Here is a 13,096-nt window from a genome sequence, read left to right as displayed (position 1 = left end):
TTCGATAATAAAACCCCACTCACCTTAAAGGAACGATGAAAACCTTTCATCTCGGGGCTTTTTTTCTGTACCATACTTGCAAAAATAAATACTTCCAAATTTAAAACCAAAGGACTGGTTTCTTAAACCTCAAAAAGTGGAATACTGCCGGAATTTGCAGTTGAAAATCTGGAATGAAGGATGAAAAAATTTGGGATTGGAGCTCTCAAATGGCTGGAAGAGACCCTGTGAAAACAAAAGCAAAGGCTGTGACATAAAACCAATCAAAACAAAAATTAAACTCGTTGTCCACTACTGGAAATCCTTGCTTTATCTATTCAGGACCCCAAAATCACTTGAACAAGTGCGGCTGTAGGAGGAGAGTATACATCGTTTTTATCTTATTTGAGGACCTGAATGGATTAAGCAGGGGTTATCCTGTAGTAGACAATCCCTTTAAATGAAAAAATTATTATGTTCACACAACAATGACCGCTGAAGTTTTTACAGGAACCATGCAAGGCATTCTTCCTGGAGAACAAAAATAAAAAGCAAAGCATGCAGCCACAACCTGCCTGTCAATGAGCAGAAGTAACTAGACCAGGGATGTCAAGGTCAAATACACAGAAGGCCGAAATTGAAATCTTGGCCAAAGTCACGGGCCAAAGCGAGTGTTCCTGCAGCATCTCCAGCCCTGGAGCTGATCATAAATCAAGTCAGTGATAGCTGTGTTATCAATAGTTCAAAGGGCCTTTTGATTAAAACTGAGAAAGCCAAATCAAATTAAAAGGATTGACAATTTTTTTTTTTTTTTTTTTTTTTTTTTTTACACAAGAGTTTATTGCAATACAGCAAAAAAACAAAACAAACATAAATTAACAGACAGTCCCTTTTTCTCAAAAAAAAAAAAAAAAAAAGACTCTCTCAGGCAGCAAGATCGAGATTTTGTAGACCTATAAAGGACTACAGGAGCTAGATTTTTCTGTTTTACAGAGGACCCTCAACTCATAGGTTCCGGCTCATTAAAGCAGTCATGATAAAAAGCTTTGAAAATTGCCAAATTTTATAGCAATGCGAGGCTGCGCTACAATTTTGTGACTTTTTGCAATCTCACCATTTTAGCCCAGCTCACACAAAGTCGGTGGAGCAGGGGAAGGATAAGGCCTTCGCAGCCCCTACTTGTCTTGACGAGGTATCACTTTCCTTATGCAACAAATTTTCCTCCAGTCCACCACTGAAGTAAGATCTGTGGCGAGATGCACATGGACACACCAGAGTAATTAAGACTCCAGCATGTCCCTTCATCAAGCCAGGTGTGAAAAATGCCAGACTTGATGCATCAAGGCCATAGTTCTTTCAGAAGACAGGATCATCCTCTTTAGGCCAAAATGGTGCAATAAAAATCACCTTGAAAGGTTCTTTCAGAATTTTTTTTTAGCTGAGCATTTAGGATTAAAGAAAGTGGAGGAAAGCCACGAGAGTTTGACAATCCAAATTTAGGCTAAGGAATCTACTGCATGCAGTTTGTCACTTGCGCTGAGATGGCCACACAGACATGCTACCTGAAACAGCGGGCACACCAATCTCACTTCTGGCTTCTGTGAACACACTTGCAGGGCCGCTAAGGCAGTGTTCTCCAATTCCAGTCCTCAAGGGCCACCAACAGGTCATGTTTTCAGAATTTCCTTAGTATTGCACAGGTGATGGAGTTATTACCTGTGCAGGTGATGGAGTTATTACCTGTGCAATACTAAGGAAATCCTGAAAACATGACCTGTTGGTGGGCCCTGCTCTAAGGTGCCCAAACAGCAGAAACCTCCCACAACTGACCCCATTTTAGAAACTACACCCCTCAAGGATTTAACCAGGGGTGTAGTGAGCATTTTGAACCCAAAAAAGGTACTACACAGAATTTGATAATATTAAGTAGTCCTACTGAATATGTCATCATTAGTGTTGAGGGCAAGTGCTCGATACTAGAGTTTGCATCGGGTATGCATCGAGTATTTGGAGTGCTCAAGTGACATGCTCGGGGCTCCACCCTGCATGTTTTGCGGCTGTTAGACACCCAAAAAAACATGCGGGGATTGCCTGTGTATGGCAGGCAATCCCAGCATGTTTTTTGATTGTCCAACAGCCACAAAACATGCGGGGCGGACAATTGAGCACCCGCTATACTCGGTGCATACCCGAGCACCCGATAGAAACTAGAGTAGCGAGAACTTATGCTCAACACTATTCGTCATATCGTCTTTTTTTTAACTTTTGAAAAAACCCTAACTGCAAAAAATGAAAGAAATAAAAACTATAAAATAAAAATAATTAATCTGATTAAGAGGATGACACAGGGAAGAGATGACATACTAATAATTAGTTTTTGATCAGTGTGATAGGGTGCATCAAAGTGATCAAAAGAAACCAATAGGAAAATTAACTATTGTTGCCGACCGATCTCACGCATGCACCAGCCTTTTTTTTTTTCAGGAAGACGGGGAGGGCCGGGGGACGGAGCAGGAGGGCTCAGGTAATGGAGAAGGTACTGGGGGGGGGGGGGGGGGGGGGGTGCTTGCGGACACAATTTTTCTTTCCTCTTACATGTATATCATGTCAGAAGAGAGAGAAATGATTTTAATAGCAGGCAGAGTTTTCTTTTAGAACGTGAATTTTTTCACTGAAAAACGGCTATCACATAATCGGGGTCCAGGTCCAGAAAATCCGGACTGATAGTGTTCTCCAGGGTCTCAGCTACTGGAGAGATTTAGCTGAGACCCTGGAGATTTTCGGACTCTGTAGGGCGCTATACCCTTATTATTCCGTTTTAAAACGGCAATGAGGGAATAAGGCTTCTTAGCGGCCGCTATTTTAATGTGTAACGGTGGTCGTTAAGGGGTTAAGCAAGAGGCACCATTAACCAAACAACACCACGAAGACCAAAGAGATCTCCAAGTAAGTCAGGGACAAAGTTGTTGAGAAACACAAATCAGGGTTGGAGCACCATCAACTCTATCATCATCAAACGGAAAGAACATGGTACCACAACAAACCTGCCAAGAGCCCACCAAAACTCTCAGCCCAGGCAAGGAAGGCATTAATCAGAGAGGCAGCACAGAGACCAAAGGTAACCCTGAAGGAGCTGCAGAGTTCCCAAGCAGAGACTGGAGTATCTGTCCATACGACCACAATAAATCGTACACTCCATAGAGAAGGCCTTTATGGACGAGTGGGCAGAAAAAAGCCTTTACTTACACACAAAAATTGTAAAGCTCGTTTTAAGTTTGCCAAAAGACACGTGGGAGACTCCCCAAATGTATGGAGGTCGATGCTGTGGTCAGAGGAGACCAAAATTTAACTTTTTGGCCACCGAGGTAAACGCTGTCTGATGCCAAACCTACACAGCTCATCACATGGAAGGTTTTTTGAACGGATTTAGGGTATTTTGAGGGTGCCGAATTCAAAAATCCCATTACTTTTGGTGAATTGGTTCTAGTTTTTGAGATCATTAATTTATGAAAATAATGCATTCTCCCAATGCGACTTGTGTGTGATAGCTTTTGGTCTCTTGGTCTGTCTTTTGACTCTAAGGCTATGTGCCCACGATGCAGAAATGCTGCATATTTTCTACGCTTCTCCCTGGCAGGAAAAACGCTTGCAGATTTTACATGCGATTTTTCCTGCCAGGTAGAAGAGTTTGTCAAGCGTTTTTGCATGCGGGTTATCAAGCGTTTTTCCAAGCGATTTTAGCATCACTTGGAAAAGTGCTTGACAACTTGTTCACACTATATAAATCCATGCAACAGGCATGGATTTATAGTAGTGTGACCAAGTTAGTTAAAAAAAAAAAAAATAAAGTGGTAACAAATAAAGTTTATACTCACATTCCGGTGTTCTCTCCACCGCGTCCGGTGTGTTGGGCGGCTCGCGGTGGTGTGAAGGACCTGCGGTGTCGTCATTGAGCCATGTGATGGGTCACATGACTCAGTGACGTCATGGCAGGTCCTTCACAACAGCGGGAGCATTGCAAGAGAGCGGACGCGACAGAGAACACGGGGAGGACATCGGATGCCGAGTATAAACTTTATTTTTTATTTTAAATTCTTTTTTTTACAGTTTCTATGGTACCCAGGTCTGGATGAGAGTCTCCTCTCCTCCAGACCTGGGTACCATCCGCACATTGAACCATGTGATATCCGCTTATCCACATGTAGTGATGCGGATGTCACACGGTCCAATGCAAGTCAATGGTGGCGATTACGCTGCGTGTCCGCAAAATTAATGGACATGCTGCGGATTTTTGAGCGCAGCATAAACGCTGCGGGCATCGACAGTGCGGCTTGTCATTGAGGACCATGGGGGGGCGGATTACCATGCGTTTTTGAAGCATTTACGCTACGGAAATTCCGCAGCATATACGCTTGTAAAACGCTACGTTGGCGCATATCCTAACAGTGTCTTAGGTAATGAAACATCCCATAGAATTATTTTGTAATTCAATTTGTAGGCTTACAATGCTATAAAAGTGACTTTCTGAAGCCAGAATTCTACAGTTATTAAAAGGGGTTTTCCCACGAACAAAAGTTAATTTGAATCAATGGCTGTGTCTGACCGTACAGGAACACGGTCTGATCATACCACATCTCCTGGACAGTGGAGGAAGCAAAAGAGTATACAGACATTGCAGCACGGGATCACAGCGGATTCATTTTGTGGGGTAAAATATTGTTTAAAAACAGGCAGTGAAATATTTTACCTCACAAAATGAATCCTCTGCAATACCCCGCTGTAATATCTGTATTGTCTCTTGCTTCCTCCCCTGCCCAGGAGCCGTGGTATCATCAGACCATGTTCCGTACACAGTCAGACAGCCAATTATTGAAAACCCCTTTAACTATTAAATATCTCAGAAATTGGAGCCAATCTGGCAAAACCAAAGTCATATTCATAACCAGCACCATAACCGTTCAGACATTGTTGGCACCAAAATCTCTGTATACCAGTGTTATCTTTGTTATTCTCCTCTGACCCGATTTATGACCAGTCCAGATGAACATTGTGGTCATAAATCAGCTCAGAGGAGCACAGAAAAATAAATTAATGCTACAGTACACACGACGTATTTTTAGTCAGTGCTGTTAGTGGAAAAAGCGGAAACTTCGACCAATGTTATTCAGTTGGGCTGTTTAGATGACCAGTTTGTTATTGTTTTTTTTTTTTTTTTTTTTTACAAGGACCAAATGTCTGAGTAAGAAAAAACTTGTAGCATGTCCTGGTCTCTTCCATTTTCGGATAAGAAATCGCCTACTCAAGTCTATGAATGCACAAAACAATTCAGATTCCATAAGTATCAACTGTGTAGCATTCGATTTTTACGGACACATTGGAAACTGATTTTTTTGGTCTTTTAAGCTGCATTCACCAATGCAATCAGATGCCTTCTAGATGGATTACGGATGAAAATAGCACATTTCTTTATACACTCGCATGAACTTAGTCTAATGGTTATAAATGCTACTAACAGAAAAGCTCATACTGCTCCATACTAACAAAAAGTGCCTCGTTCTGTTGATTTTGGAGGTTCTAGCGATCGGACATCCACAGATTTATACAGCAACACCTAGCATGCGGATAGGATGTCTTCACTGAACAACTCCTTTTAGGACTGGGGAACTGGATATAAATCCCTACATAGATAAGCCCAGCAAAACGCGTTTTAGTGCAGTCGCCATATAGTAGGGTTTGGATTGACTTCTGTCCCTACCATCTTACACTTACTCTTCACACAAGCTGACACTTAGGCTATGTTCACACTAGGCATTTTTCAGTGTTTTTTATGCAAATTTTCAGCTGCATTTTACAGTACCAGCAAAGTCTATGAGATTTCAGAAATCTCATACACACATTGTTTTTTGTGTCATCAGGATTTTGTGCTTTGCATGGCTTTTGCACAATAGAGCAAGTCACTTCTTTCAGCGTTTTTTGCAGCGGTTCTTCACCCATTGAAAGTAATGGGTGATGAAAAAATGCTGAAAAAACACAGGTATCAAGTTTTGCTGCGTTTTTCTGTGCCAAAACGCTTATGAAGTTGAATAGGTCATTTTTTTTTCACTGAACCTTAACAGCATACATAAAGAGACAAATGGACAGTAAAAAAAAAACAAGAAAAAAACAAGCAAAGGCTGCGTTCACACATTGCGTATTTTCGCGCGCTTTTTTGCAATGTGACGCAATGTGCCTTGTGTCTGCCAGCAAAGTGAATGGGAAATTCACTTTGCCGTTCAGACACTGATTTTACGCAGCGCGAAAGCGCAGCTGCCTAAAGAATTAACATGTCAACTCTTTACGCAGCTGCGTCCTGCGCTTTCTCCTATTGTGCCCATTATAAGCGATGGAATTACGCACCGGTGTTCACAAACTGCGTAGTTCCAGCGCTTTTTTATGGAGGAGCAGGAGAAACTATGGATACTCACCTATCCGATGGATGGGAGAGGCGTCCGGTCCGGTCCCGCGCTTCCAGCATCTGCCGGTGAAGCGATCAGGTAACTGTAGCTTACCGGCTTCTGGTCAGCTGATTTACAAGCCGGTCACGTGACAGTCAGCTGATCGCTTCACGGCAGATGCTGGAAGCCGCGGGACCGGACCGGACCCCTCTCCCATCCATCGGATAGGTGAGTATCCATAGTTTATTTCTTTTAAAGCAGTGTATGTACTGCAGCCAGAAGCTGTCTGTACATACACTGCTAGGAGGACACTCACAACACAGACACAGACAGGACACACAGACATACATTACATACAGGTGTCCATACTCCTCACACTTCATTTTCTCCTGCACTTCCGTAAAAAAACGCAGGAAAAAACGCAGTGTGTGAATGGAAGTGCTTTTTTTTTACCTGCGTAAACCGTAAAACGCAGGTAAAAAAAGCAGGAAATACGCGCGCGTAAAAAAACGCAGGGAAATAAGCAATGTGTGAACGCAGCCAAAACCTGCTTTTTTCTGCCTGCCAAGAGATCAGGTTTCACTGTAGAAAAAAAACGGCCTAGTGTGAACACACCCTTAGGCTACGGTCATACCTCAGTATTTGTAAGAAAAACCAGGAGTGGGTGATAAATACAGAAGTGTTGACGTGTTTCTATTATACTTTTCCTCTGATTGTTCCACTCCTGGTTTTGGCTAAGGCTGCGTGCACACGATGCGTTTTTCATGCGTTTATGCTGCGGAATTTCCGCAGCGGAAACGCATCAAAAACGCATGGTAATCCGCCCCCCATGGTCCCCAATGGCATTCCGCGGATTTTTCCGCAGCGTTTCTGCAGCGCAAATAAATCCGCAGCATGTTCATTAATTTTGCGGAAGCGCCGCCATTGACTTGCATTGAGACGCATAGAATGCGCGTCTGTACATTTGTACAAGCGGATTCTATGCGTCTTTATGTGCGGATGGTACCCAGTTCTGGAGGAGAGGAGACTCTCATCCAGACCTGGGTACCATTGTACCTGTAAAAAAAAGAATAAAATAAAAAGTTTATATTCACCTGTCCAACGGCTTCTCTCGGCATGCCGGCAGCGCTGAAGGACCTTCGGTGACGTCACAGTCATGTGACCGCAGGCCCTTCACCGCCGTGTCTCGCGATATGCCGGCAGCCGGGAACCAGCCAGGAAGCAGCGCTGCAGCACACGCCGGGGCATCGGGGGTGAGTATAGCTTTATTTTAAGCATTGTTTTACGGTCACACTATATAAATCCATGCCGTTTGCATGGATTTATATAGTGTGACCTAGTTGTCAAGCACTTTCCAAGTGATGCCAAAATCGCCTGGAAAGCGCTTGTCAATCTGCATGCGTTTTTTCTGCCAGGGAGATGCAGAAATGCTGCGGAAATTTTCTGCTTCATTTCTGCATCATGGGCACATAGCCTTACACGTACTGATTTAAAGTACTGACCAAATACTGATAGTGGAGCCGTAGCCTTATATTGTGATCAGTGCCAGCAATAATCCCTGTACAAGCATCCCCGACACCTGTGATGCCATATGTCCTATGGAGGAGACCCCGTGGGGGATCAGTTTCTGTGCTGGGCAAAGCTCCCACCCCCTGTACACTGGCACTCCCTGACCATGCCCTGTCCACTCCTAATCAGCAGCCGCCCGCTCTCTAGGACCGTGGTGAGGAGTTCCCGCATGTCTCATTGCATCATCTGAGTCACAGCACTTACAAGGTGCCATTATTAGAAACCTATAATCCACCAACACAGCTGACAATACAAAACCTAGAAGTCATCCACCCAAAGAGCTTTCCAACACAATATTAAAATATTAATCACACTTTATTGATAAATGGACACAATATCCCAAAATACACATGATTCGCTAATTAGGATTTACATACACAGATGGATCCAAACACGACAATACAAAAAAATAACTGAAAGAAATAAATCTTAAAAACAACTGGAAAGCCTCAGGCTAAACCCCAACCAACGAAGACATCCTACAATAAAGTACCCAGATTAAAGGGGTTGTGCACTACTAGGAGAACGCCTTCTCAATCTAAGTGTTTGCCCCCGTCAATATATAAACAGTGTTTATATATTGACGGGGGCAAACACTCAGATTGAGAAGGGGTTGTCTGAGTAGTGGACAACCCCTTTAATGTACAATACAAGCGACTATAAGAAGATGTGTGACAAACCCATGGGCATCTATGGAATATCTGACAGTAACAATGGATTTACACACAAATCCACAATTACCTGTGGACATGGTGGGACAAGTTCCGGCCTAAACAGTCATGAGCACACGTTTCACTTCTTCGTCAGGAGGTGTTAGTCCATATGGACCGGATGCCTAATACCTGGCTTGTTGATTTGTGAACCAATGGGGCTTAGCACAGCTAAATCAGGTGTGTAATTCCTGACTTTTGTATTTCCCTACATGTCTCTACGTGTTACACACAGGGCTGTGGAGTCGGTAAGCCAAACCTTCGACTCCTCAATTTCCATGGCACCGACTCCCTCATACATGGCTCATGTTTAAGTGATAAATTTACTGTAGCACAGATTCATCTCAGCTAAAAGTCTAAACCCTTAGATCAGGAATAGGACAGACATTTATAGGACATTTCAGAACTTTCCCAAATTCTTATGAGATAAATATTCCCCACAAACTGCATTGCACTACTGTACCCAATTTATTATATAATTTAGGAGTCGGTCCATTTTATACAGACTCCGAGAAAATGGGCTCGGAGTCGGAGAGTTGTGGAGTCTGTCATGTAAATTGAGGAGTCGGAGGTTTGGCTTACCAACTCCACAGACCTGGCTACACGCTCTCTCCCATATAGTCCTCGCCGCCTCTTACTGCCACAACCAGGCCTGTTCACGCCAATCCAGGACTTTTGGTCACAACCGGAATGCCTTGACACATGCACATCACAAAGTCGTAGAGAAATCAGGACGTGGCCACGACCTTACAACACACAACCTAGGCTGGGACTTATGGCCACGACTATGCACGGGATGCAAACATGTCCCAGGCCTAGTCCCAGCCTGGTGGAAAATGCTCTGGGTTTCAGAATGCAGTGGCGGTAAGAGGTAGCCCCAAGGATTGTACGGGGAACAGTGAGCAGCGGAGGGGATCGGTAAAGTGAGTATTGGTGGCTTTCTATGTCTTATGCTTATTATACCCTGGGGACACTCCAGACCGCAAAGTAAAAGGGGCATTCAATCTGTAGAGAATAAAATGGGCAAATCAAGTTTTCTGGGTAAAATCAAGCAGATTTGGCAAATTTCAATCTGATCAGATTCGCCCAAGTGCAACCTTTAGTTATGACAGATCTGCTTTTATCGGGATGGGAGTTACTGGGGTGATGAGACGACAACCAACACTGTATTATAAAGTGTATGACTGGCTGTGTGGGCACCGCGCTGCATGTACACCGCCACATTTACCAGCCTACTTCAGGGTCCAATAAAAGAAGTGACCTGACCACTAAACTATATAGAAAGTAAAAAAAAAAAAAAAAAAAGTGCCACAAAAAACTGACCAAAAAATACAAAAATACTCCAGGAATAACCCCAGTGTATAGGTAAAGCCTCTTCTGGTCCTAAACCAGTTTGCAGGTGACAGCATGCAAATCGCAAACCTGGACAGTGAGACTGCAGGAGTTTGGCTAGAGCCTGGAAAACCCCTTGAAGGAACCTGTCAGCTTCCTCAAGCTGCCACCATGTCATTCCTGAACAGTCTATACACTTCCAGTCTCTTATTTCTCGCTTACACATAAAAATCAATGTTAGAACTGCAGTGACAATGATAGTTAGTGGGTGACTAGTTGTGGGGACATTTCCCCTGGACTAACCAGGTTACCACGTCCCTGACGGCATGAGTGACATGACTTGTAAAAGCGGCATCACCGCCATGCCACATCCTCCCGGTCACTGAGCAGTGAAGTCGCTTGTATGCCCCCTGGCACCATCGGTGCCATGTGCATGCTCGCGGGGATGGAACAGACATTTATAGGACGTTTCAGAACGTTCCCAAATTCTTATGGAAACATTTACAGCACATCCTGCATTGTACTACTGTACCCAATTTATTATATATTTTAGAAGTCAGTCCATTTTATACCGACTCCACCGCCCTGGCAACACCAAGCTGAGCTAGAACAAATTCTACCCGAAACTTTACAAGCAATGAAGAGAAGCTACAAACTACCAGCTCTGTCTTCCTCAGCTCTGCAGCCACTATTCCATGATGTGACCAGTAGAACTAGCTCAAACTGGTGAAAGGCCCTCCTTAAAAGGGGCTGTCCAAGCAAGGACCACCCTAACATGGAGGAAGGATGCAGTCCTCTTTTGGTGGGGTACATAGAGGGCTGGGTAAGAAAGTTTCCTACGAGCCCTATGGGCCACATACCCCTGCAGCCCACACCACTGAGAAGCCATGTCCCCGTGGGCAGGCCGGGGCCTCCAGCAGCACTGCAGCATCACACCGGGACCACGGCACTGCCCGATCTCGGCCATCAGGCGCCACTGTCAGCAGCACCAACCTCAACGCCTGCTCGTACGACAGCAGCACGTACGGGCGACACGCTGCAGCCACTGCCCGACCACATCTCGGTTTACGTCTGATCCGTACAAGCAGTGTGTTCCCCAATCGGGCCGCTACATACCTGGAGGGCTCTGCAGTGGAGGGCGCACTGCTGACAGCCTGCTGCCGCTGGTGACATGAGAGGGCTGACGCATGACACTGCTAGCTCCCTTATATAGACTCGGTAAGGGGGTGTGTCCGGAGTTCACGTGACGAGTGATCATGTGACGGGGGACTGACGACCTCCTGTATACGTGCGGTTGTTCACTGCAGCCCCTGACCAGCTCCGGCGGACATGTAACCATTGCATCACACTGGCCTCCGTGACCCGGCGGTGGCAGGGCTCACCTGTCTGTATAACAGGCCATGAGTGCTGGAATAGTGCGGCCTCCAGATTAGCCATGCGTGGCCGGAGCATCGGACGTGCCACTCCACTGGTGACCGCTCCATCAGTGGCAGGCTGGAGGTGCCCTGTCCCCGGGGGACATGCTCACCATGGCCGAAGGTGCCACTCTTCCTACAAATACTGCGTGCAACATGCACATATATGGCAAGTGTAATAACACATCACTGGTCACTTACATCTGGTGCTAGAGGGGCCACTACTGAGATAGGTGGTGCTAGAGGGGCCACTACTGAGATAGGTGGTGCTAGAGGGGCCACTACTGAGATAGCTGGTGCTAGAGGGGGCCACCACTGGGATATCTGGTGCTAGAGGGGGCCACCACTGGGATATCTGGTGCTTGAGGGGGCCACCACTGGGATATCTGGTGCTTGAGGGGGCCACCACTGGGATATCTGGTGCTAGAGGGGGCCACCACTGGGATATCTGGTGCTAGAGGGGGCCACCACTGGGATATCTGGTGCTTGAGGGGGCCACCACTGGGATATCTGGTGCTTGAGGGGGCCACCACTGGGATATCTGGTGCTAGAGGGGGCCACCACTGGGATATCTGGTGCTTGAAGGGGCCACCACTGGGATATCTAGTGCTTGAGGGGCCACCACTGGGATATCTAGTGCTCAATGGGGTTGCCATTGGGATTATACTTAAAGAGGACCTGTGTGGAGGTCAAAAGTGGCCAATTTTCGCTCCTATTTGATTCTTGCAGCTCCCCATAGAATTCTGTTATAGGTTTTTTTATTCCGTGATACAGGTCCAGAGATATGGGACTTTTTATGTAGTGCTAATTTTTATGGTCTTGTCAAGGGGGTGTGGCTATGAGGGTAATTATGCAGAGCAACCTGAAGCCACGCCCGCTGGTAAAGACAATAACTATTAACACAAATGCTGGTGTCACTGGGACTGTATTGTGGATTTTAAAAAAAAAGAAAGAGTCAGAATACTCGGGAGCAGCAGGAATAAAATAAGAGTAAAAACTGCCCCCTTGAGACCTGGTGACAGTTTTTTTTAACTCCTTCATGCATGTGGGCGTAACTACATTTTGCTCAGGGTGCCTGTGTGAGGAGGGGGCTCAGTAATTGTACCCGCTCCACACGTGGCAGGTGACATCTGTATTATATAGCTGGCAACTGTGTCTAACAGCACGGCTGGAGCTGTGGCCTCAGCTGTCAATCATTTCTGCGCAGCTGTCAGTCTCTAAAGGAACGAGTGCTGCTACAGTACTGTGCTATTGCAGTATATAGAGCAAACGATCAGATGATCGCAGGTTCAAGTCTCCTTACAGGATTACAAAAATAAAGTAAAAAAAAAAAAGGTTGTAATAATTTAAATCACCCTTATTTTCCATCATTAAAAATCAAGAAATTAAAAAAATGATCATCTCATATTATGTCTATAACAATCTGATCTATCAAAATATAAAATGAATTAACCCAAATGGTAAATGTCGTAAACAGAAAAAAAGTCAGAACGCCAGAAATGTGTTTTCTCAGTCACCACACCTCCCTAAAAATGTAAAAACACAAAGAAAAACTGAGTGTACAGCATATAAAAAGAGACTTTATTAATAGAAGTATAAATACACAATATTATCAATATAATGAATAAATACCAGAGGGAGACAGTACAGAACCACG

General features: G+C 44.8%; 1 protein-coding gene across 1 annotated transcript in view; it reads right to left on the bottom strand.

Annotated features, from left to right (window-relative positions):
• MKNK2 (MAPK interacting serine/threonine kinase 2) overlaps positions 1-11,272 on the bottom strand; it is a 55,410-nt gene extending 44,138 nt beyond the window's left edge. Inside the window, exons 1-2 of the mRNA XM_073686328.1 lie at positions 11,141-11,272; positions 24-225 (exon numbers count right to left, since the gene is read on the bottom strand). Of these exons, the coding sequence (XP_073542429.1) occupies positions 24-74 (51 nt within the window). The 5' untranslated portion in view covers positions 75-225; positions 11,141-11,272. The remainder of the gene's footprint in view (positions 1-23; positions 226-11,140) is intronic.
• Positions 11,273-13,096: the final 1,824 nt, after the last annotated feature.

The sequence above is a fragment of the Phyllobates terribilis genome, unplaced genomic scaffold, assembly GCF_046119375.1.
Source record: "Phyllobates terribilis strain yellow unplaced genomic scaffold, ASM4611937v1 Scaffold_1__5_contigs__length_1240528914, whole genome shotgun sequence".
In the NCBI taxonomy this organism is placed as follows: domain Eukaryota; kingdom Metazoa; phylum Chordata; class Amphibia; order Anura; family Dendrobatidae; genus Phyllobates; species Phyllobates terribilis.
The sequence above is the reverse complement of the archived record's forward strand: the minus strand, read 5'-3'. Positions and strand labels throughout refer to the sequence as shown.